A 23,690-nucleotide genomic window follows, 5' to 3' on the forward strand; every position below is an offset into this window, starting at 1 on the left:
TTTGGACCCCAATTCCCATCAGCCCCAGTCAGCACATGACCAGAAGCCATGGAGTTCAGTGCTGTGGGCCCACTGTTGCAGAGCTCCCTCCTGAGTGAGGTTAGACAGACCCCTTCCCTGTTGAACTTCAGAGGCTTTGCAAAGGTTCTAAGATACATTTTGGTTATTCTTATCCTTTGTAAGCTTTTTTTAAAAAAATGTACAATGACAGGAGTAACTATGAAGTTAGTATTATCAACACGCCCACATTAATTGACAAAACATGAAAAAACCACCGTAACCATTATTTTTTTTTCCAAAAGAGAATCACATTTATTGTGATCTATTGATAACATGAAATATTGTTGCCCCCGCCGTACTGTAGAATGGGACAGCCGTTTTAAGAGTTACAATGGAACCAAAATGCAACAAAGACAATCTAGGATTAGCCACATTTCACATCATCGGGTCCTGACCAGGCCAGTTTTGTAGATGGCTATACTTTACAATCAGCCTTCCCCAACCTGGTGCCCTCTGGAGCTTTTAGCCCAGCGATTTGCATCTGTCCCAATCAACTTAGCTATGCTGGCTGGGCCTGATGGGAGTTGTGGGCCAAAACAGCACCAGATTGTGGAAGGCCAAGATAAATCCTACTCGTCCAAGAAGTATATTCCTCTTATAAGAGCATTGTCATCCAAATACACCAGCTTTGTAAAAACAAATTAAACTTAATTCATATTGTTTACATTAAAGTGGGTTTCCAGCCCCACACACGAATAAGGAGTCTTTCCCAAACCTTTCAAAGACTTCAGCAGTTGCTAAGGGCCAAGTCACATCTGATGGTTTGAACTTGGGTGTCCATATGTGAGTACAAAATGCATGTCAAGTAAGGAGGGTGCATATGTGCGATTTAAAAAAGTGCCAGTGGTCTTTCGGCTGATCTCTGGTTATTTGTGTGCATTTTAAAGAGAAATGCTACCAAAAAGGGGGGGGGGGTATGCATGCAACCTTCATTTTGTTTGATGAGGCACACAGATTTGGGCTTCCAGACTCAAGTACGACATTTAAATGAGACTCAACTCTGAGAGATGGGATTTAAAGGGAAGGGAGGGGGCATTCTTAAACAAATGGATATCTCCTTGGGTATCTCTTTCTGGGTAAGACTGCATTCTGTGTGTGCTGAGCAGGTCATGTGAAGATCCTACCATGGTCAAGTGATGCAATTGTACAGTTCTCTTATGGGAAGATTGGATAGTCCCCTAGCAAATGACCAAAGTCAACTGAGCTATGTCATGAAACCTGTTTGCCATAGACAAACCTTCTTCACTTACACACACAATCCTGCCACCTGCCCAGTGTTCTAGTGAACCGACCATGAGACATATGGAAAGGTTTAATATCTAATGGATGAGAACACCCAGTACACTTCAACTACAAAACAGATGTTACAGCAGGGATGGAGACCTCCATGTTATTGGATTCCAGCCAGCATAGGCATTGCTGGCTCCCAGTACGTTTCTGAGCACAATTCAAAATGTTGGTGCTGATCTTTAAAGCCCTAAATGGCCTCGGTCCTGTATACCTGAAGGAGTGTCTCCACCCCCATCATCCAGCCCGGACACAGAGGTCCAGCTCCAAGGGCCTTCTGGCAATTCCCTCGCTGTAAGACGTGAGGTTACAGGGAACCAGGCAGAGGGCCTTCTCGGTAATGGCGCCTGCCCTGTGGAACGCCCTCCCAGCAGATGTCAAGGCAATAAACAACTACAGTATTTTTCACTCCATAAGATGCAGTTTTTCCCTCCTAAAAAGTAAGGGGAAATGTATGTGCATCTTATGGAGCAAATGCAGGCGGAAGGCAGGCAGGAAAAGCCCCCAAGTCAGTCCCTTCTCCCTCCTTGGGGAAAAGCCCCCAAGAGCCACGCACCCTTAAAGAGCGCGCGGCTCTTGCTGGCTTTTGCGGGAGGTGGGGGAAGTGACGGGCTACCCTTCTCCCTCCTGGGGGGAAACCTGCAAGCGCCGCACACACGCTCCACGTGGCTCATGAAAGGGAGTGCTGAGCAGAGCCTGGGATGCATACAGGCTCTGCTCAGCGCTCCCTTTAAATTTTTTTTTTCTTGCATTCGCCCTCTAAAAACTGTCTTATGGTCGGGTGCGTCTTATGGAACGAAAAATATGTTTTGCTTTTAAAAGACAACTGAAGGCAGCCCTGTTTAGGGAAGTTTTGTCTGACACTGTATTGTTTTTACTATTTGGTTGGAAGCGGCCCAGAGTGGCTGGGGAAACCCAGCCAGATGGGTGGGGTATAAATAATAAATTATTATTATTATTAATAGTTAGGGATGAATGGAGGTGTGGTCCAATAGCATCTAGAAAATCACAGATTCCTTTGACCACCATTATGAGAGGAGAGAGATTCATCTATGCAACTGGCTGCTGACTCTTCTCTGGACCAGAAGATGGACCTTTCTATTCCTGCTGACATCTGAGACTGGCCTTATCTTCCTCTGCAGTGCTTCTCAAAGGAGTTTATCCCACTGTATATTAAGCTTGGGAGTTTAAAGTAAAATCCTGTGGAAGGAGAGTACACCTTTAAGAAGATGCAGGTGTGAGGAAAATCTCCGACTGACTCAGTGTGTCATGTTTTCCTTGGACTGCATGCATATATCTTGCTCCTTTTGCAACACAGACATGGGCATGACTAGTGGGCATGCATCCATGACTTGAAGCAGTATCACACACTGCCGGTTCAGTGCTTTAGCACTATGCCAGATGTTCAGGTGGCTGCACTGGAATAAAAATGAGCTTTTTAAAGCTTTCTGCCCAACATTTCACCATATGGCTTGTGTCACATGCTCTGCTGGATTCGGAGTAGAGATCGGATGTGCTCAGCCAGTAAATCCAAGCGCTATCAAAAAGTTGCATGGACACACCAGCACAGTGAAGTACAGACTGGGGGAGAAAATGGACAGCCAAGTGAGAAAGCCAGTGTGATGAAGTGAACAGAGCACACTCCTTAACTCAAACCAGGCAGACTGGTTTGAATCCCTGCTTAACCCCAAACAGAGATGGATTTAGGGGAGCATGACCAGTTTGGTCACACTGGGTGAGGAAGAAGAGAAGAGAAGAGTTTGGATTTGATATCCCGCCTTTTACTCCCTTTAAGGAGTCTCAAAGCGGCTAACATTCTCCTTTCCCTTCCTCCCCCACAACAAACACTCTGTGAGGTGAGTGGGGCTGAGAGACTTCAGAGAAGTGTGACTGGCCCAAGGTCACCCAGCAGCTGCATGTGGAGGAGCGGAGACACGAACTCGGTTCCCCAGATTACGAGACTACCGCTCTTAACCACTACACCACACTGGCTCTCAAGAGGTGAGGAGCCTCAGAGGTGCCACAGGAGATGCTGCAACTATTATTTTGAATGGAGTGCGGGAGGCACCAAATTTTGGCATCACACAGAGCCACTGAAAAATGAGACCTTAAGATCCTCCACTGCCCCAAAACTAACTGGACGACTTTAGGTCCTGTGCATGGGTTGTTGAGAGCCTTAATAGGAATAAATCAGACCACACATGTTGCTCTGAACTCATGATTCAATAGTTTGATTCAGAAATATCTGAATCAAGTGTTTTAATGAGTTGTCCATCTTTCTTTTCACTGTTGCTTGTGTTATGATGTTGATATGTTTGATATACATCACTCTGAGTTAACTTTGGACGAAGAGGGATCAACAAATATCTTAAACAATAGTTAGTCCTGAATATGCCACACAGCTCATTTTAATAAGATCCATGCTCCCCACCACATTTCCATTCATTGGGAAGGGGTTGGTAAAATTCTTTCACCACAAAGGCAGTCGCCATGGTCCTCTAGCTCCCAGTGTACAGGCATGTTGCTTCTTAACCATAAACTGTGTTTGCCTAATGCTGTGTTCCATCATACTTCTGTGGAACAAGACCTGACTACAATACTGCTGGATAGTGGGGTTCCTTACAGGCCGTGGCTCTGCTGAAATAAACACAACAGAATCTCAGCCCTAACCTCTCTCCTCCTTGGAGGGAAAAGAGAGATGCAAACACCCTTGGCTGCTTTTAAGCTATTTCAGGAACATAATAGCAGTTCTATCTAGCTCACAGTTGATATGCCGGCTGCCAGTTGCTGACATGTTGCTTTTGCAAAGTGCCTCCGGACACCTTGAATATTAAAAGGCACGATTAAATGCCAATTTCTGATCCAGCTCCCATGCTGGATGTTGTTTCCGCTACACAGTGACTGCCCCTGACTGAGCTCCCAGTGGGTGGGTGTGGGTCTCCCGGAGGAGGAAGGTGGCCTTTGCAAAGGAAGAACAATGCTACCATTCTGACACTAACATCCTTTTCTATCTGTAGTGGAAGGGTGGGGGGGGCAAATGTCCTGAACTGGATGCACAGGCTGAACTGAGAGAGGCTGAGATCAAGCTGGAGTCTGGCTATGGGAAATCAAAACCACAGTGGAATTGAAAGCCAACCCCCTATGAGCTACAGCAGCCCTAAGATATTTTTCGTTAACTCCACCTTGATATCCTACAGAAGCACATAGCTTTAATGGCTCATGGGGAGTACCTCGTACCAATGGAGCCTCTTGCTACCATTTTAAACTTGCTAAATTAAGCAAACGCCTTGCTGTCTTGCTTCATTTGTTGTAGCTGCATCAGAGAGTTTACTGTCAAATACTGAGTATATACAGCATTGTGCCAATACAATTGGTGCTATGGCAAGCAAACCACATTCAGAATACTATGGTGTTCTGCCCAGTCTTCATTCTTTCATTTGGGACAGAAGCTAGAATGGCCACATAAATAGATGGGGACAGTTCTTTGTAAGACCACCATAAGAGAAAAGATCAGAAAGATCCAGGGAGCGCAGCTCAGCTGGTGTCTGCCCCAAGGTTTTGTGGACAATAGGTTCATCTGCACTGGGATTATGTCAACCCAAGCCTTGGGGAATGGCCCTGAAATGGGAGCGGGTCCAATGCTGGAGTAAAATACTCTGATGGGTATTTTTGTTGTTATTGTTATTATTTCTGTGTCTCCCCTCGATCCGCAGATCTCAAGCTGGTTCACAACATAATTTTGTTCAGTGAAATTGTGAGAGGATTTATGGGCAGTCACACTGCAAGAGATACAACTATTATTGCCAGCAGCAAAATCATCCCGAATTCATCCTAGGGTTGGGCTTTGCTTTTTTTCTGATCAGAATTGGCCATGGGGGGGGGGGAATCAGGCTGAAATGTTCTGCTTCTGTGGCAATTAACACCATATGCTTCATGTAAAAACGGGGCAAGGCAGCTGTTGGGTTTATTATTATGGTAATATCCTAGAGACAGGAAATATAGCATGAGGGCATCATTTCAGGCCTCATCACAAAGTTCTTACCTTAGAGAAAGCAGCAGAGGCAAAGCAACTGCATACCACTTGTCCCATAATTATTGGGAACGTTGTTGTTTTTAACTTCTGTATGTCTGAATGCATACAGCAGTTGATATTCTACACCATAAGGGAATTTTAGGCTGCAGTCCTGAACACACTTCCCTACTGAATTAGGAGAGACTTGAGCAAACACACTTAGCACTGCAGTGTCAATATGTGTATATTTTGTGGGAGAGAGTGTGTGTGAATGAGAGAGAACAAGAGAGAGGGAGATTTATGTGACTTTCCTCCCTTTCTTGTTGCCACCAAGCCAAGTTTTGACAGCAAATGTTTTCAGTTTAGTTTCAAGTAGTCATTAAAAGCAAAAGCTGAAGTTCATTAATCAAATACTCTGCATGGCTATTTATTTTTCTCTGATCTCTTGCAGCCTAAAAATGTTTTCTCAAGTACCCAAATGTGGCTAATTCCAGACAAGATTCAGGGACAAAGCATGGCCAGCTTGTTGTGGTCAGCAAAGAGGGAGCTGAGATGTCTTGCTAGAATGACCCCCAAAGTGACTATGATGAGCACAGTTTCTCAAGGAAATTCAGCATATCCATAGGTTGTGATCAGATTTTGCCAAAAACAAACTCTGAAGCAAATTTGTGGAGTTTCCTCCTAAGACCAAACATCTGGGAAATTTTGCAGAATGCCAAAGGAATTTGAGTAAGAGTAGCATACTCTTTGAGACAAGTCTACAACCTGACCTAGTTCTGTCAGGTCCACCCTTACATTGTAGCCTTTGTGCGCTCTCAAATTCATAATACATTTTGTGATGGGTTTGGAAACAGCTCTGGTGCGTATTCAATATGGCAACGATCTGGCAATGCAATCTCTGAAGGACAATGAGGTGAGAACTTATTATTTAGAGGTGCAGCCTTTCCAAGGAAACCCAGGGCTCACCTCAAAGCGTTGCCTTCCTCCCGAGCAGCCATGAAGATTTAGCACACCGATAAGCAAACACCACTTTACTGAGGTGCAACTGTGGAAACTGAAGAGGAAGGAATGTGGAAAGCAAGCGTGAAGAAGGAAAAATGTTGGGTCAACATAAGGAAATTCAAAAGGTTCATGGCAAGGAGTCATAGTTGGAAAATGTTTGGTGGGATTATGGATATCTGTGTTACTTTGTTTCTTCCCCTGCACTCTTCCTTCCTTCCTTCTTCTTTTTCCAAGTAATTTCTACAGAGGAACACGAGAGATGTTCATGCTACTTGCTGAGAGCAGTAATAGTAAGTTTCCTTGGCCCATGGATTCCACAGACCTTTGAGTCTCCTTCTACTACCCCGCAGGCTAACATCTGGGAACATGAGAGTTCCGTGGCAAGTCTCCGTAGCCCTTAGAAATTGGTGGCATCTTCTCAGATATTTTGCATGAGAGCGAGAGATGCATGGATTCCATTAGCTCCTTCCTCACATGACACCCGAGAACGCCTCAGGCGCAGCCTCATGATCTCCTAGGGTTTTCTCTCTCACACACACCACAAATATCACACTGCAGTCTCTAGGTCCTCGTGGGGAACCACTTGGTGGTTCTGATGACTCTCCAAATACGAGGCTAGATCTGGGTCCCCAGCCTTCTGCGCCCTGTCTCGAGGTGTCCTACCCTACAATGAGAGAGAGACAGACAGACAAAGAGAAGAGGGGCTTAGAAATAGCCTGGGGAACAACACAACACTGAGCAGCATCAAACCAAACAGATGCTTGGTTTGTTTGGCTACAACAAATGCATTACCCTCTGATGTGAATAACTGAAATTAGAATAGTATCCTGTGTAGCCCTATTGACAGCCCCATTGTTGTTGTTTTTTGTAATGGTGGGCAGACAGGTAGTTAGATGAGTCATCACACAGAGCAACCCACCAGATGTCTTTGGTTTGATTGGTCACAAAGGTGTGCACTTGGTTTAAAGCAACGGTAGTCCCTGTAAAGAAACTGATTAGCTAAGAGACCGTAGTCTCAATCGTACTTACTTGGAAGTAAATTAATTATAATGAATGTCTGTGAGGGCCTTTCCTGAAACAGTTTGTAAATGAATGAATAGATAAATAAATAAAGAAAATGTTCACTTGGCACTTCCCAAATAAGCTTTTGCCGTTTCTCTGGCTGAGTTGGATGCATCTTGGTTTCACTTGTCCACAGCATTGTTGAAATGGGTTTGTTTGGTTTGGTTACCTTGGAATCCGTTTTCCTCAATGACGCTCCTGCCTCCACCAATAACTGGCAGATGCCACGGTGGCGCTGGCAGGCTGCCTTGTGCAGTGCCGTCTCACCCCTGTGTGTGTACAACAGAGAAAACTATCAATAAGAATCACTCTTTTTTTGCAATTAATCACTTTTACCAGGGCACCCTTATAAGTACTGCTGACACAGACACTTTTTAAAGTCTTGATCTCTGGCTCCTTGGTGCTGTCAATTGTGTTCATGGATTTATTTTTATTATTATTATTAGCATGCTGAAAGCAATGTACTGAATGCTAAGTTGCTGTCCAGACTAAAGCTCCAGTTTGAACCAGCTACAAGAATGCTCCCCCCCGCCCTGTTCATTGAATTCCCTAACAGTAGTGAGCTTCCCCCTTTCCTGCCTCTGAGTTACCCCTCTCCCCCCCACATCCTCTGGCCAGTCTGTTTGGCTTCTGCCTAGGGGTTGTGCTCTTTAATTTTTTTTTTGAAAAACACTTTAAATCTGGAATCATTTATATCACACAGTTCTTTGCCTTTAGGGACTGAGTGACACACTCCAACTCGAGCACTCCTTTCACACCATCCTGGAAAAAAAGATATGCATTATGTTGAAACCTCAGTGCTCCAATTTAAATTAATATCAAAAGGCAACTTCAAGGCCATGTCTCTGCTTGGACTTGAATCAAAGGCTTTAGCAGCGCCTGCAAATGCAAAATTGTAATTCTCATAGGCTGTCTAATGGACAGGTTATTTGAGTCCCCATATTGGAACCTTTGCAGGTACAGAAGGGAATAAATTGTGCCTTTCCTTTTCAAAGGCAGAGAGATGCTGGCATAAGCTAAGCAGAACCAAAGTCTATTAGCTATCTTTGCATTGCTTGGAAGGATTGGAGCTCTAGAGTTCTTGGGAGTGCTTTTTCTCCTACTCTTCCCTTTCTTTTCTTCCTAGGCTGTTACAGCAGCCATCAAAAAGACACCAGAGGGCATTAATTAATCTAGTACCACATTTGAGCTAAGCACTTTGTGTTTAATAGGAGGGATGACTGATGGCACTTAAGAACAGGATTATTGGCTCCCAGAATTCCTGATGAGTTTTACAAGGGTGTGATTAACTTGTTGGGAATGGGCTTTTTGATGTTTCATAAACTGGATTCTGCAATAGGCAGGTGGATTGATTTCGTATCAGATACAAACAGGTTCAGAATATAATGCAACAAGTTTCAGATAAGAAGATGCAAATGCAGAGATTTTGATAGTCACAAAATAACACCCGAGGTAAAAACCCAACACCAGCAATGCTTTTTCCATTTTTCAAATTCGTGTTTCATCAAAGCGTATTCTGAGACAAATTTTCACTTAACTTCAATGCTAGCTCTATAAAACAAACACACAAAAAACTATATTATACCCTTTTCTTTTCTTCAGACAATGAGTGCAGTGAGGAGAAACCAGATATTATTTCCAGAACATTTCTACTAAAACGACTAGGATAATGTTAGCAGAAAACACTGGGGGGGTGGGAGAATTAAGACATGACTAATGTCACATACACAAATTCATAGCTGCATTAACTAATCTGGAGTAACTTCTACTCCCTGGCTTCTGTCTCCTTTTCTGTTTTCATCCCCCACACCCAATTTCTTCCACAGAACTCAAGACAGCATACGCAGGGTTCCTGGGCAACCTCCCATCTAGGCTGTGACCATAGACATACTTTCTTTACTTCAGCAAGGCTGTTGCGTCATTTGGCTTTCATCTACATATGGGGACCAATGACTGTTATGGATTGGAGGGATGGAGGGAATGGTGTCTGTAACATCTGAAGGGCACCACACTGATTTCATTTATTTATTACATTTTATATACAGTGGTACCTCGGTTTAAGAACAGCCCTGTTTACGAATTATTCGGTTTACGAACTCCGCAAAACCGAAAGTAGTGTCCCGGTTTGCAAACTTTACCTTGGTCTAAGAACAGAATCTGAACGGTGGGAAGCCTCATTAGGCAAAGCGAGCCTTGGTTTAAGAACGGTTTCAGATTGAGAACGGACTTCTAGAATGGATTAAGTTCATAAACTGAGGCACCACTGTACTGCCTTTCCCCTCCAAGGAGCACAAGGTGGTGTACATTGCTCTCCCCTCCCCATTTGTTTCCCCATAACAACCCTGTGAGGTAGGTTAGACTGGAGACAGTGGTTGGCCCAAGGTCACCCAGTGAGCTTCATGGCTGAGTGGACACGGACACGGAGACGGAGCAATGGATCCAAACTACAAGAAAGAAGATTCCACCTAAACATTAGGAAGAACTTCCTGACAGTAAGAGCTGTTCGACAGTGGAATTTGCTGCCAAGGAGTGTGGTGGAGTCTCCTTCTTTGGAGGTCTTTAAGCAGAGGCTTGACAACCATATGTCAGGAGTGCTCTGATGGTGTTTCCTGCTTGGCAGGGGGTTGGACTCGATGGCCCTTGTGGTCTCTTCCAACTCTATGATTCTATGAGGTTTGGACCCTGGTTTACCAGTTACTAGTCCAACACTCTAACCATTACACTGCACTGGCTTGCCTGCCCTAGATTAGAATCTCCATTTCAGTATATACTACAAAAGAGAGGGGAATAGTACATCTATCTTTTCAGTGTCTACTCTCTGTGTTTTCTATGCATTAACCACCGGAATTCGCAGTACAAGAGGGAAGTTAGAGGAAGCTAGCGAAAAAGATCTGCATCGATCAATGTGAAGCTTGCCCCTTTATCTACATATGCTTTGCGGTTTAGGAAAGACATTATTATGCAACTGGAAAGAAACAGCAGGAAGTCACTGCTTTTTGGGTTATTTTAAGAGGTGCTTGGTTAAAAAAATAAAGGAGACCAATGGACACACCTAAAAGTGAGTTGGAATGAAACCAATGAAATAGAAGAGCCAAGTGGTCAGGACTTACGTTTCACTGTCTGTCATATCCACTAACTCAGAAGGACCTGTCAAAGGAAACAAGGTAAATCACATGGCAATCCTCAAGTTCATCAACACAAAATGGATTCCAATTCAGGGGCATGCTGAGGATTTTCACTTCCTTCCCCTTTAGATGGTACATATCAATACACTAAGTGGAAATATATTATTATTATTATTATTATTATTATTATTATTATTATTATTATTATTATTAATACCCCACCCATCTGGCTGGGTTTATGGGTGGCTCCCAACAGAATATTAAAAACATGATAAAAGATCAAACATTAAAAACTTCCCTAAACAGGGCTGCTTTCAGATGTCTTCTAAAAGTCAGATAGTTGTTTATTTCCTTGACATCTGATGGGAAGGCATTCCACAGGGTGAGCATTACTACCAAGAAGGCCCTCTGCCTGGTTCCCTGTAATCTCACTTCTTTCAGGGAGGGAACTGCCAGAAGGCACTCGGACCTGGACCTCAGTGTCCGGGCTGAACAATGGGGGTAGAGACACTCCTTCAGGTATACTGGGCCGAGGCCATTTAGGGCTTTAAAGGTCAGCACCAAGACTTTGAATTGTGCCCAGAAACATACTGGGAGCCAATGTAGGTCTTTCAAGACCAGTGTTATGTGGTCTCGGCGGCCACTCCCAGTACAAGGAAATACAATGCAGAGTGTTAAAATTCATTGGTGTTTGGTGCCTATTGAGGCTAGTAGGGTGGGAGGAAGACAAACAGTAGATCAAGCCAGAGCCAGTGGCAGGTAGGGCCAGCTAATGCTAGTTTGCACCCTTTCTCTTCCTGCCAAGTTCTACAAGAGCAACCCTAAGACAAAGGAGAAGGCAGATGATGGTTAATGTCACCCTTTAAAGTAGTTGTAGCTATGAAGGCAGGCAGGTGGGGAGTGACCGAGGGCAGACAGAGGTCAGTGGGGCAGTGTTCCATTCACCTTCAGTTACTAACCTCCATTGATAAAATTCTAATTTTGAATCTGGGAGAAATTTAGTATGTCTTTAAGGTGAAGAAGACAAATGTAGAAATTTTAAGAGGATGGAGCTTAGGGATGGGGAGTCAGCCTTGATTTTTAGCCCAGTGCCCTTTACTTGTTTATTATTTAGTATGATTGTTTCTTGTTTCGTCGCTGTCATTTATAAAGTGTCTAAAATTGTTAAGCACCAAGCAGAAAGTTAAAACAGAGAAAGAAAACAACAACCCACCTAGGGGTTTGCCAACGAAAGATAAAGATACAATATGGTGGGGCTTGGGGAGGAAATCAAATGGAAAGAAGAGTTAATTAGTTCATCCAGTGGAAATTATTCAGTACTAAAGTCCACTGAGTTAAATAGAGCTCACTCCCAAGTCATAGCTGTCAACATTTTCCCTTTTTTAAGGGAAATTCCCTTATTCTGAATAGGATTCCTCACAAGAAAAGGGAAAAGTTGACAGCTATGTCCCAAGTACAGATGCATAAATGTGATATATTTAAAGGAGGTTTGAAGCACACGCACACAGCCCTGACTGTAGTTTATCTCTGACAGAGCTATAACTCCCAGCATGCTTAGCTAACCACAGTTCCCAGGATTCTTTGGGGTGAGGAGGTGCTTAAAATGTATAGTGTGCATACAACCTAAATGTGCATGGGATTTCAGCCTTTTTTCTCAAATGCCTGCCTCTCCAGCAACCATCTCATGCCCCCCTCTCTGATTCCTCCCCTTTTCTGGACCTCGCTTTCTTATATATATCAATCTCCCCTTTGCTGCCAGACGACCATTCCAAATCCTCCTCTGGCTCAGGACAAAAGCCGCACAGATGTGGGAAAGGCTGGCACTGGGGAAAGCTAGTGGCACTGTCATCCTGCCACAGCAGGGAGCTGGCTGCTTTTACCCAGGGACAAGGAGCAAAGGAAAGGGGGGGGAGCGGGGCGGGAAGGCAAGGAGAAAGGGAGTGCCAACTAACCCAATGGAAATCCGGAAGGGAAATGCATGAGTGAGATTTCTATCAAGGAAAACAGCAGGGAGGGATGGGGAAATAAAAACAAAACGGGGAAAGAGAAAGAGAGAAATATGCAGGGAGGTGGAGAAGTAAAGAAAAGGATCAGGGAATTAAAGGAAGAATGGCGAGGGGAATCTCGCCTGAAAAGAGCTCAGAAGGGGAAAGCAACAGGAGGGTGCCCTGTGGGGACCACTGTCTGTCCTTAACAGCTCCAATTGTCAGCCCATCTCAAATTCATAATTCTTTCCCCTTTATCCTGCCTTTAGCTGCACCACACACACAAACACACACACTGGTGGTTTCCCAGGAAGCAAAGCACGTCAAAATCCCTATGGTGCTGTGTGTATGTGGGCCAAGAAGGTGGGGCGAAGTTGTGGAAAATCAGGCATCTGCCCCCTCACAAGGAGACAAAAGAGGAAGCTAAAGGTTCCCATTTCAGCCAGATTTCCAAACAACATGGCACCCATAAATGCAATCCCCTCCTTCCCAATCAACCCTCTTTCTTAACACAGACAACATTAAGCCTCTGTCTTCCAACCAAGAATAATGCAGTTACTCAGACCCTCTCCACATGCACTCCAAGCTACGGGAGATGCATTTCTCCATGGCGATATCCCATCCATCTATGTCATGTGTGAATACGCAATCCCATGGGTGGGAGCTGGCAGGTGGCGGAGAACCATACAATTGATTCTGCTTATGTGGCTGCACTAATAATGAGGGCTGTGTGTTTGATCTGGAGGAACCTCAATACTCAAACCAAACTGAGGAGATTCATATGGTTCCCCAGTCATCTAGCAACTTGCAAGAGAAACTAAGCAATGGAAGGATCCCAGGGCTGTGTTTATCAACATGCTACTTTGTATGTTGTTGTCAAAAAGCATCTCCCAGGCTGCAAAGAGCCCTGCACGGCTGCAAGTGAGCCCAGAGTTTTCCTTTAAAAAGTTCATTGGAAAGGAAGTCCAAGCAGATGCCATTGAGCACCTCACTAATAGAAGATAAATGCAACCTCCCCATCCCCTATTATTTTTTTCCCCTTGAAGCTCTGGTCACTCATCCCATGTTCTTCAGAGGCATGTACTGAGGCCACCACTCTCAAATGGTTGAAATAGACCTGCTGCTAAGGTCATCAAAGCACCACATCAGAATGTATGGCTATCTACTGAAGAAGTGCCAATATGCTTCAGCCTTTCCAAAGGGATCATACAAAACCAGTTGGCCAGAGACTTTATCCCTATTCATGCATCAGTTGCATGAAGAGAGAGTAAGATTGTGCTGATTGCTCTCCTTCCAGTGTCCCAGGCCTGCAGGCAACATCGGTGACACTCTTTCTCAGTGCCGTGTTAGTTCATCATGTTGTTATTGAACAAATAAGGTTTGTGGTGAGACACAAACCAACACATGTTTGCATCACTGGCAATAATGGTTCTACAATACCACTACCAAGCATCTGAAAAGCTATTGTCTGTGCACTTTGCCAGTGGAAGGGCTAGACAGAGTGATTTTTTACACACGTGCCTTCCAACCAGGTAATTGATCAGAGCCAATAAGGCCCCTTGAATGTGAAGAGCTTGGCACCCACCCCCTCACTCACCGTGGTCTAGGATGTACTTCACAATCTCGCCGTGCCCAGTTTTGGCTGCGTGGTGAAGCAAGGAACAGTGGTCAGGTCCCTGGATTAACAGATTAGCTCCTTTTTTGCAGCAGTCTATGAACTGGAATAAAAATGCATAGAGAAAAGTCTAAGTAATGCAAAGTTGTGGTTTCCTTTTGCAGATGTGGTGTTAAACAAATTGCATTGCTAAAACAGAAATAGCTGTTAGGCAAATGTTTGCTGGGCTTCCCGATTTAGCTCTGAGCAATGGAGAAATAAGCAAGTATCTTTAACAGCATTTCATGAACAGATACGCCTTACAATGTAATATAAAATAGGTTGGACAATGGCCTATCAACTTTTTGTTAAATTTGTTTGTAACTGAGGTGAGGAACCTCTGGTCTGTTGGCCTATTTGGTCCCACCATGTCTCTCCATTTGGTCCACCAGGCCATTTTGGACAAGCCACCACTCACCTGTCCTGCACCAGGGATCATATATGATGTCTGGTATGGAACAGGTAAAGTTCCAGCTGTGCTGAAAAGGGGTTTGCAGGCACCACTGATCACCTGATGGGTAGCACCTGCAAAAGCCTTTGCAATGAACTTTGAAGCCCTGCCCATCAGCTGATTGTTGGGGCTTCAACACGCAGCACAGGGCTCTCTGAATAAGCCAACAATCAGATGAAGCCCCAATAACCTTCAGCATAAGAGCCCATCCTCCCTAGGCCAGTGAAAGTCCTGAGAACTGGTTTGCATGTGATGGTCATAGAAAACTGCTGCACACATTAGCTGTCACTGTGACGAGTGAGTTGCACGCATACCAGGCAGATAGGAGCAATTGAGGAGGGCATGGAGATAGGCTTGTGAGAAATGTGGGATGGAGAGAGTCCTGGGAGCTGCTTAGAGAGGCCTGGTAGGTCTATATTTCGTCCTGCTTGTGAGCCTTCCATAGGTATCTCCTTGGGCACTGTGAGAACAGGATGCAGGACTTGATTCTTATATTACGTTCTTCACTAAAATGTGTCTCCCAGGCCATTTCACAAGCTTCACAAAGAGAACATTTTAAAGCACTGTAAAGGTAAAGGTAAAGGGACCCCTGACCATTAGGTCCAGTCGTGACCAACTCTGGGGTTGCGCGCTCATCTCGCTCTATAGACCAAGGGAGCCGGTGTTTGTCCACAGACAGCTTCCAGGTCATGTGGCCAGCATGACTAAGCTGCTTCTGGTGAACCAGAGCAGCACACGGAAACGCCGTTTACCTTCCCGCCAGAGTGGTACCTATTTATCTACTTGCACTTTGATGTGCTTTCGAACTGCTAGGTTGGCAGGGACTGAGCAACGGGAGCTCACCCCGTCGCAGGGATTTGAACCGCTGACTTTCTGATCAGCAAGTCCTAGGCTCTGTGGTTTAACCCACAGCGCCACCCACTGAGCCAGCTCCAATTCATGGATTGCTATTAGCCAGAAGCAATAACTTCTCATGGCACAGCCCACCTCAAATTCTTGTGTGAACGAATAAAAATCCTAGTCTGTGGTCAGAAAGCACATAAAATATCCAAGCTAAGCAGATTTGGATCTGTTTAGGAGCATCACTTTCTGTTCCATGACGGGCAAAATGTGGGATATAAATGTAAGAGAATCAATAACACGGCATAATGTCATTTATGGCAGTGATCCCTTGATCAGAAAAAAAATGTAACCTCTGAAATGTGCCTTAGTAATTGAAAAACAGGTGATGCAATGACAGACATAAGCAGCATAATGACAGGAGTTGGGGAGGGGGGAAAACCCTCCCCTTTCTACCCCGGCAGGAGAGATATAGGAGAGGATTGGCATTCCTGGAACCTGCTTAATATCTGAACTGCATTCACAGCAAATACTGAAATTGCAATGAAGTGCAAAGGAGAGCAGAAACTAATGTACTATTAGACTGGCCATACATCAAATCATAAGATGATAGACTGTGGTGCCTGTTACTTACATGGGTAGCTACTTGCATCTGCACTGAACTATGTGTTTAGGAGTGTTTGGATGTTGTAGTATTGCTAAGACTAGTCTCTTGGGGAAGTTGTGAGTGTTTAGCATTTAATAGCAGTTCTTCAGCTTATAAAGTAACTCAGCATGCTTGAGGGTGGGTGTGTTGTGCAGGATAAGGCCTTGTAGGTATTACTTTATTTCATCGGAGGCATGAAAGATTTCCAGATATGATTGGACACATTTTTGTTCCAACAAGCTTTTCCAACAGAATGAATAGGTTTCTATCATGGATAGCCACTTGCTATTTTTTCTGAGCTGCTGATCTTTTCTGTTCTGTTTTAAACTGTTTTCTAGCTTCTTTTGCTACATTTTGTACATTGCCTTGAGATGACTGTGGAAGGTGCTTAAAACTTACTTATGTACATACTTTCACTCAATGAGATCTCTTGTTCTAGAAGTGATTCTAGTTGGCATTTGGTGATCAGATACGCATCCATTTGGAGTTTGAAGAAGGATAACAAATTATCCTGGCCTCAGTTATCCACGCTTTGATAACCTCCAGGCTAGACTACTGTAATGCACTATATGTGACACTGCCTTTGAAGACTGGACTCATTTTGGACTCACAGCTGTCCATGGAGGCGCAGGTCAATTCTGTATCCAGGGCAGCTGTCTACCAACTCCACCTGGTACGCAGGCTGAGACCGTACCTGCCCGCGGACTGTCTCGCCAGAGTGGTGCATGGTCTAGTTATCTCCCGCTTGGACTACTGCAATGCGCTCTACGTGGAGCTACCTTTGAAGATGAAACTACAACTAATCCAGAATGTGGCAGCTAGACTGGTGACTGGGGGCGGCCACCGATACCACATAACACCGGTCTTGAAAGACCTACATTGGCTCCCAGTACGTTTCCGAGCAAAATTCAAAGTGCTGGTGCTGACCTTTAAAGCCCTAAACGGCCTCGGCCCAGTATACCTGAAGGAGCGTCTCCACCCCCATCGTTCTGCCCGGACACTGAGGTCCAGCGCCGAGGGCCTTCTGGCGGTTCCCTCATTTCGAGAAGCAAAGCTACAGGGAACCAGGCAGAGGGCCTTCTCGGTAGTGGCACCCACCCTGTGGAACGCCCTCCCATCAGATGTCAAAGTGATAAACAACTACCTGACATTCAGAAGACATCTTAAGACCCTGATCAGGGAAGTTTTTAATGTGTGATATTTTAGTGTATTTCTGGTTTCTATGGAAGCCGCCCAGAGTGGCTGGGGAAATAAATTATTATTATTATTATTATTATTATTATTATTATTATTATTATTATTATTATTATTATTATTATTACTGTTCAGAAATGTTAAGTTAATGCAGAATGGGAATGGCCATTATGAAAAGACTGTGCCTGGACTATGATAACTGCACTCACTCCCAATGCATTTCTGGGCCCAGTTCAAAGTGCTGTTTTGACCTTTCATAGCTTAGGGTCAAAGCACCCATATATAGTGGTACCTCGGTTCTCGGACATAATCCGTTCTGGAAGAACGTTCGACTTCCGAAACATTCAAAAACCGAGGCACAAAGGGCTGGCTGCAAATTCAATTGGAAAAAAATTGAAAAACACGCAGCGGAAACTGTTCGGCTTTCGAGGCACATTCAAAAATGGAAGCAATTACTTCTGGGTTTTCGGCATTCAAAAACCAAAACGTTTGGCTTCCGAGATGCACGAAAACCAAGGTACCACTGTTATGAAGTTCTTGACTAGAGGGTCTCCTGCTAGTGCCCCCATCATCTAAGGCAGCCTTTGCCAACCTGGTGCCCTCCAGATATTTTGGACTACAACTCCCATCAAGCCAAGCCAGTTTGACAAAGGCTGATCTAAGGTGAGGCTTTATGGCCATGGTGCTCCAGTTCTCCTCTCCAGTGAGGTTTGCCTGGTGCCCATCTTAATGTCCTGGTTTAATTTTCCAAATATTTAGATGCAAATGTAAGCTAGCCCACCAGCCATTTTAATCCTGTCCATAGATTCCTTGGCTTTCGGGGGTTGTTCTATTTCTCCATGTTTACATTTTTAGTTATTTTTTATCCCTTTTTTGGTTGATCATCCTTGAGATATAAAAACTTGTATTAAATAAATGAATGGTAATAATAACAACCATGTAAGGGGTATAGGGAATATCAATGACTTCTTTTACTTACTTTTAGAAAATCACCAGCTATTACTGACTGTAAAAGTGCTGCAAAGAACAAAAAGAGAACATTAGCATTAATAATCATTCTTGACACAAATGCAGTCATGTTGCCTGATTCTGATAATTAATACAAAATAAGAGGCTCGCCCCAAAGGCCTTATATTCTACAGGCATGACCTTTCCAGGCCTTTGTTATGCATTGCAACTTAGATTTAAGAGCATTTTCACACCTGAAACTTAAATTAACACATATTTGCAAATGTAAAAACAACAACAACAACATCTTGTTCCATATTCTATTCTGCATCAAAAAGCATCACATGTCGTACAAGCTGCATATGAACTTCCAAAAGATCCTCTCTCTCTTTTCTCTCACTTGTGAAAAATGGCAGCTCTGGATTTGGTGTGGTGCGGGCAGTTCTCCTGCACATGGCATTGAGCCGAGGGGGTGAAAATTCGAGAGGAGCGATAATTAAGAAGATCCATTTGGGGGCACCAAATTTTGGCCTTGCGCAAGATGGCATATTACAGAAGATTGCCAAAGTCTGGCCATGAAAATCGTCTCATCACATTGGCCCCTGTTTCACACATTATGTAACACCAAACCCATATTTGCCCCTGAGTGCAAGGAGTTGTTGAAATTACCAGAACTCTGGTGAATGTACCTGTATAACCCGAATATTTTCAAATATCCACTTGCCGCATAAATACTTTACATATTTAGGAGTACACCAACCAATGTAACACATTAAAAGGTGCTTAGTGACATGCTTAACCAGTAAGGGATTCTTACAGAAGGCTTCAATTCAAGGAGGGCCATAGCTCAGTTGTGGCACATCTGCTTTCCCAGCAGGAGGTTCCAGGTTCAATCCCCGGCATCTCCAGGTAGGGCTGAGAATATTGCCTGCCCCAAACCTTGGAGAGCTGCTGCCTGTCAGTGTGGACAGCACTGAGCTAGATGGAGCAACAGTGTCTCCGAAAATTTTTGCACAGCACCTGGGAAGACAGGCGAAATAATGCCAGTGTACTGGAAGAAGCAAAGATCTCCAGTGTCAAAGCGATGATTCTTCAACATCAACTTTATTGGACTGGTCATGTTGTGAGCATGCCTGATTAACGCCTTCCAAAGCAACTACTTTATTCCGAACTTTTAAAAGCATAATGCTGGTGGTCAAGAAGGCAAATCTTTAAAAATGTAGTATAAACACCAACAACAGGGAAACACTGGCCTGAAAGCACTCCAATTGGAGAACAGCCTTTACCAAAGGTGTCATGGGCTTTGAAGGCTCTCAAACTCAGGACAAAAGGGAGAAACGCACTAAGAGGAAGGCATGCTTAGCAAACCCTGACCGTGATCAATTCCCGCCCGGAAACCTATGTCCCCATTGTAGAAGGACGTATGGATCCAGAATTGGCCTCCGCAGTCACTTAACGACTCAAAATTAAGACCATGATCATGGAAGACAATCTTACTCGGCAACGAGAGAAGAAGAAGAAGAAGAAGAAGAAGAAGAAGAAGAAGAAGAAGAAGAAGAAGAAGAAGAAGAAGAAGAAGAAAGGGTCTGACTCAGTATAAGGCAGCTTCCTGTCTTTCTAAGAAACCATATCCGTATATAAAGGATGTTAAGCCAATCAGTTATTTGTTTGTTTGTTTGAATTTATAGCAAGAGTGGGGAACCTTTTCACCCTCAAGAGCCACATTCCCTCATGTGCAACCTCTCAAGCACCACATGCCAGTGGTGGGCGGGGCCACTGCAAAAAGTGGGTGGAGCCACAGGTGCGACTCTTACCATGGTACAGTAAAAGTCAGGTGTTCCTACATACAGCCACACTTCATGCTCCTCTCTCTTCATGCTCTATCCAGGCAAGAAAGAGGCACCATCATAATTCAATGGTATATTCCAGCCAGGAGAAAACCAATTGAGGAGGGTTCAGAGCAGGAAAATTGAGGAGGGGAGCATGGGAACATGGCTTGAGAATAGTCATGGGAGCCAGATGGAGAGGGTTGAGGGCTGCATTTGAACTCTGGGACTGAGGAGCCCTAACCCTGATTTATAGTTGGCCCATCACCATGCAGTTTCCAGGTGGGTTACATTCAAGGTCAACACTAAGTCATCACTTAGACCAGTGTTCCCCAACCTTGGGCCTCCAGCTGTTTTTGGACTACAACTCCCATCATCCCTCGCTAGCAAGACCAGTGGTCAAGGATGATGGGAATTGTAGTCCAAAAACAGCTAGAGGCCCAAGGTTGGGGAACACTGACTTAGACCATATCAAACAGCAAGCAGAAACTCTGCAGAAGGAGTTATGCTCTGCAAAAATATGCATCTTGAGCAGCCAGTGATGGGGTGAGACACAACTTAGCAGGGAGGGCATATCACAACCCAGAGGCCATCACAGTGAAGGCCCTCTCATGCACCACAACCCAATGAATGTCAAAGGTCAACTGTAAAAATGCAAATTTCAGAGGCTTATCAGTTCACCTATTGCTTAAAGAGGTATAGTTCTGATGGATTTGCCTTTAGATGAGAATTGAAATTATTTTGGTTCCCCCAAATATCACCTTTGCCTAGTGCAGAAACGGAACTGACTCTAGCACCACCATATTCCTGACTAGAAACCCTCGCCTTGACTGGAGTGTGAAAAACGAAGAAGTGCAAGCAAATTGGCAGAGAATTTTCTCTGTGCAGCACTGGGCTGGCACCTCCGTGGAGAGAATTCCACAAGGAGCTCATTATTACTCCAGGAATAACACCACAAATGTGTAAAAGGGAGAGGGAGAAAGAAAGAAAGAAATCACTGCAGGAAGAACTGAAGGACGCAAGCAAAGAAACTAAGCAGTGTTGCTCACTCAGAGAGCCTATGTTTGCGATACAAGATTCAAATGCTTCTTGCATCAGACTTTTGTGTAAGAGTCTCAGGAACATTTCCTCACTTCATCTCCCATGTGCAGCACAGGAAAATGTAACATCCAAACCAAAAGGGTTATAAAACAAACAATAAAACTACAGTAACTCTTAAGGCAGGTTTCATGACAACTTATTTACAGGTTTTCCGAAAAGCACCCAGCAGCTCTATTAACTGGGACACGTGTGTTGCTTTGCTGGGTATTGTGGGGTTGTTTGTTTCTTTCTAAAGGGGCAGATAAATGAATAAAAAGGGTGGGAGAATCTTTTCCTGTTCAGCAGATACTATACCTCCAGCAGGTTCAGCCAAGCAACTTATTCAAGTCTACTTGTGGAAACTCTAATTCCAAAATTATTTATTGCTGCTTTATAAGATAAAGGGACCTCTGATAGTTAAGTCCAGTCACGAATAACTCTGGGGTTGTGGCGCTCATCTCGCTTTACAGGCCAAGGGAGCCGGTGTTTGTCTGCAGACTGTTTTTCCAGGACATGTGGCCAGCATGACTAAACCACTTCTGGTGCAATGGAACACCAGCACCAGAGTAGTTCATGGAAATGCCATTTACCTTCCCGCTGGAGTGGTACCTATTTATCTACTTGCACTTTGACGTGCTTTCAAACTGCTAGGTTGGCAGGAGCTTGGACCGAGCAACGGGAGCTCACCCCGTCACGGGGATTCGAACCCCCAACCTTTTGATCAGCAAGCCCAAGAGGCTCAGTGGTTTAGACCACATCACCACCCACGTCTTAAAACATAACTCAATAAGATGTGTGGGGTATAAAAAGTAAAATTATCATTGTGGAATGGGACATCCCTATTTTCATTGGAAAAATGTTGGAGGGCATGTAAAACTGGTATAGCATGGTGGTTAAGAGACTGAGATGTGCATCACAAGAGCTCCAGTTCTACTTTTGCCTTTGCCAGATAGTCTACTAGATAGTCTTAAGCAAGCTCTTCTCCTCCAGCCTCAGTCTGCCTATCAGCTGTATGGGGAACAACAATACTTCATTTACCTGAAAGGATAGTTGTAAGGATTTCAACTGAGCAATGCATGTAGAGTGTTTTGAACTTTTGAAATCACTATACTGATGTTAAGTATTATTTATTAGCGCGTTTATTTATGACGTATTGTATTGCTAAATTTTTATAAATTGTTATCTATTAAGACATTGCTAGGAGACCTCAAAGCAACAATTCACATGCAACCTGTTTTCTCACACTGGAAGCACGGATCCATAAATCCATAAAACTCAGCTTGCATTGTTAGCCTTCATTATTTCTATTTTTGTCTGTGCAGTTCCGAAGGAGGGATGGAGCTGTCAATACATTGGGATTTTAAAACCCAAATGAAAATTTCTCATATAAACAATAATAGAGCTATTCATCCATTACAAGCATCCCTGGAAGTGTTAACTTTACTCCCTCTGCTGGCCATGAACAAAAACATCTCGTCCCTGTATAGAATATTCTACTTGCTTTTCAGCAACATTAAGGGGCGAACTGGACACTACGGTGGGGAAATGGCCCTAAGTGGTAGAAGGCAAGCTCCAATAGAAGGGTGTGGAAGCAGTTTGAAGGGTAGGGTATGAGGGGGATACTGAACATCACACACAGAGAGAAGAAGAAGAAGAAGAAGAAGAAGAAGAAGAAGAAGAAGAAGAAGAAGAAGAAGAAGAAGAAGAATAGTAGTAGTAGTTTGGATTTGATATCCCGCTTTATCACTACCTGAAGGAGTCTCAAAGCGGCTCACATTCTCCTTTCCTTTTTTTTAATAAATATTTTATTAAGTTTCACAATAAAAAAAGTGTACAAAGACAAAGAAAAAACGAAGTCACAGAAAACAATACAATACAAAAATGCAAACATTAAACACATCAAATAAAGAAAAAAGAAAAAAAGAAATAAAAACACATATATTAACAAAAAACAAAAATTTCCCTCTTTCTTAATTTCTCATCTTCAATTAACTTATTTTCCCAACTTCCTCACATCTCCCATTCTTGTATCCCTTTTTAAAAATCAATTCAGCAAATTCATATCCTATTAATTTATCTGTTGTTAATCCAATCTTACATTTTACTTTGTTGCTAAAGCCCCTGCAGTTCATTTCAATGTCCTTAACATTCATAAATTTTGCAATATTTCTGCAAATAAATTTTAAATTTCTTCCAATCTTCCTCCACCGTCTCCTCTCCCTGGTCTCGGATTCTGCCAGTCATCTCCATCTCCTTTCCCTTCCTCCCCCACAACCAACACTCTGTGAGGTGAGTGGGGCTGAGAGACTTCAAAGAAGTGTGACTAGCCCAAGGTCACCCAGCAGCTGCATGTGGAGGAGTGGAGACGCGAACCCGGTTCACCAAATTATGAGTCTATCGCTCTTAACCACTACATCACATATACAAACACACACACCTGAAAAGTATTCTCAGTCCGTGGCTGTGGGTATGCATGTTGGTGTGTGATGCCCGCAAGAATTTCTCCAGTTTTTCGATG

The 23,690-nt window shown here is 43.9% G+C and overlaps 1 protein-coding gene across 7 annotated transcripts in view; it reads right to left on the reverse strand.

The window, feature by feature from the left end:
- Nucleotides 1-6,373: 6,373 nt before the first annotated feature.
- DGKI (diacylglycerol kinase iota) overlaps nt 6,374-23,690 on the reverse strand; it is a 275,714-nt gene continuing 258,397 nt past the window's right edge. For all 7 annotated transcript variants that reach the window (XM_081212004.1, XM_081212007.1, XM_081212006.1 and 4 more), the window contains 5 exons: nt 18,298-18,335; nt 14,131-14,251; nt 10,534-10,570; nt 7,593-7,692; nt 6,374-7,025 (listed from right to left, as the gene is read on the reverse strand). In XM_081212004.1, the coding sequence (XP_081068130.1) occupies nt 6,909-7,025; nt 7,593-7,692; nt 10,534-10,570; nt 14,131-14,251; nt 18,298-18,335 (413 nt within the window). In that variant the 3' untranslated portion in view covers nt 6,374-6,908. The remainder of the gene's footprint in view (nt 7,026-7,592; nt 7,693-10,533; nt 10,571-14,130; nt 14,252-18,297; nt 18,336-23,690) is intronic.

This window comes from Podarcis bocagei (assembly GCF_964188305.1).
Source record: "Podarcis bocagei genome assembly, chromosome: 10".
Lineage (NCBI taxonomy): Eukaryota > Metazoa > Chordata > Lepidosauria > Squamata > Lacertidae > Podarcis > Podarcis bocagei.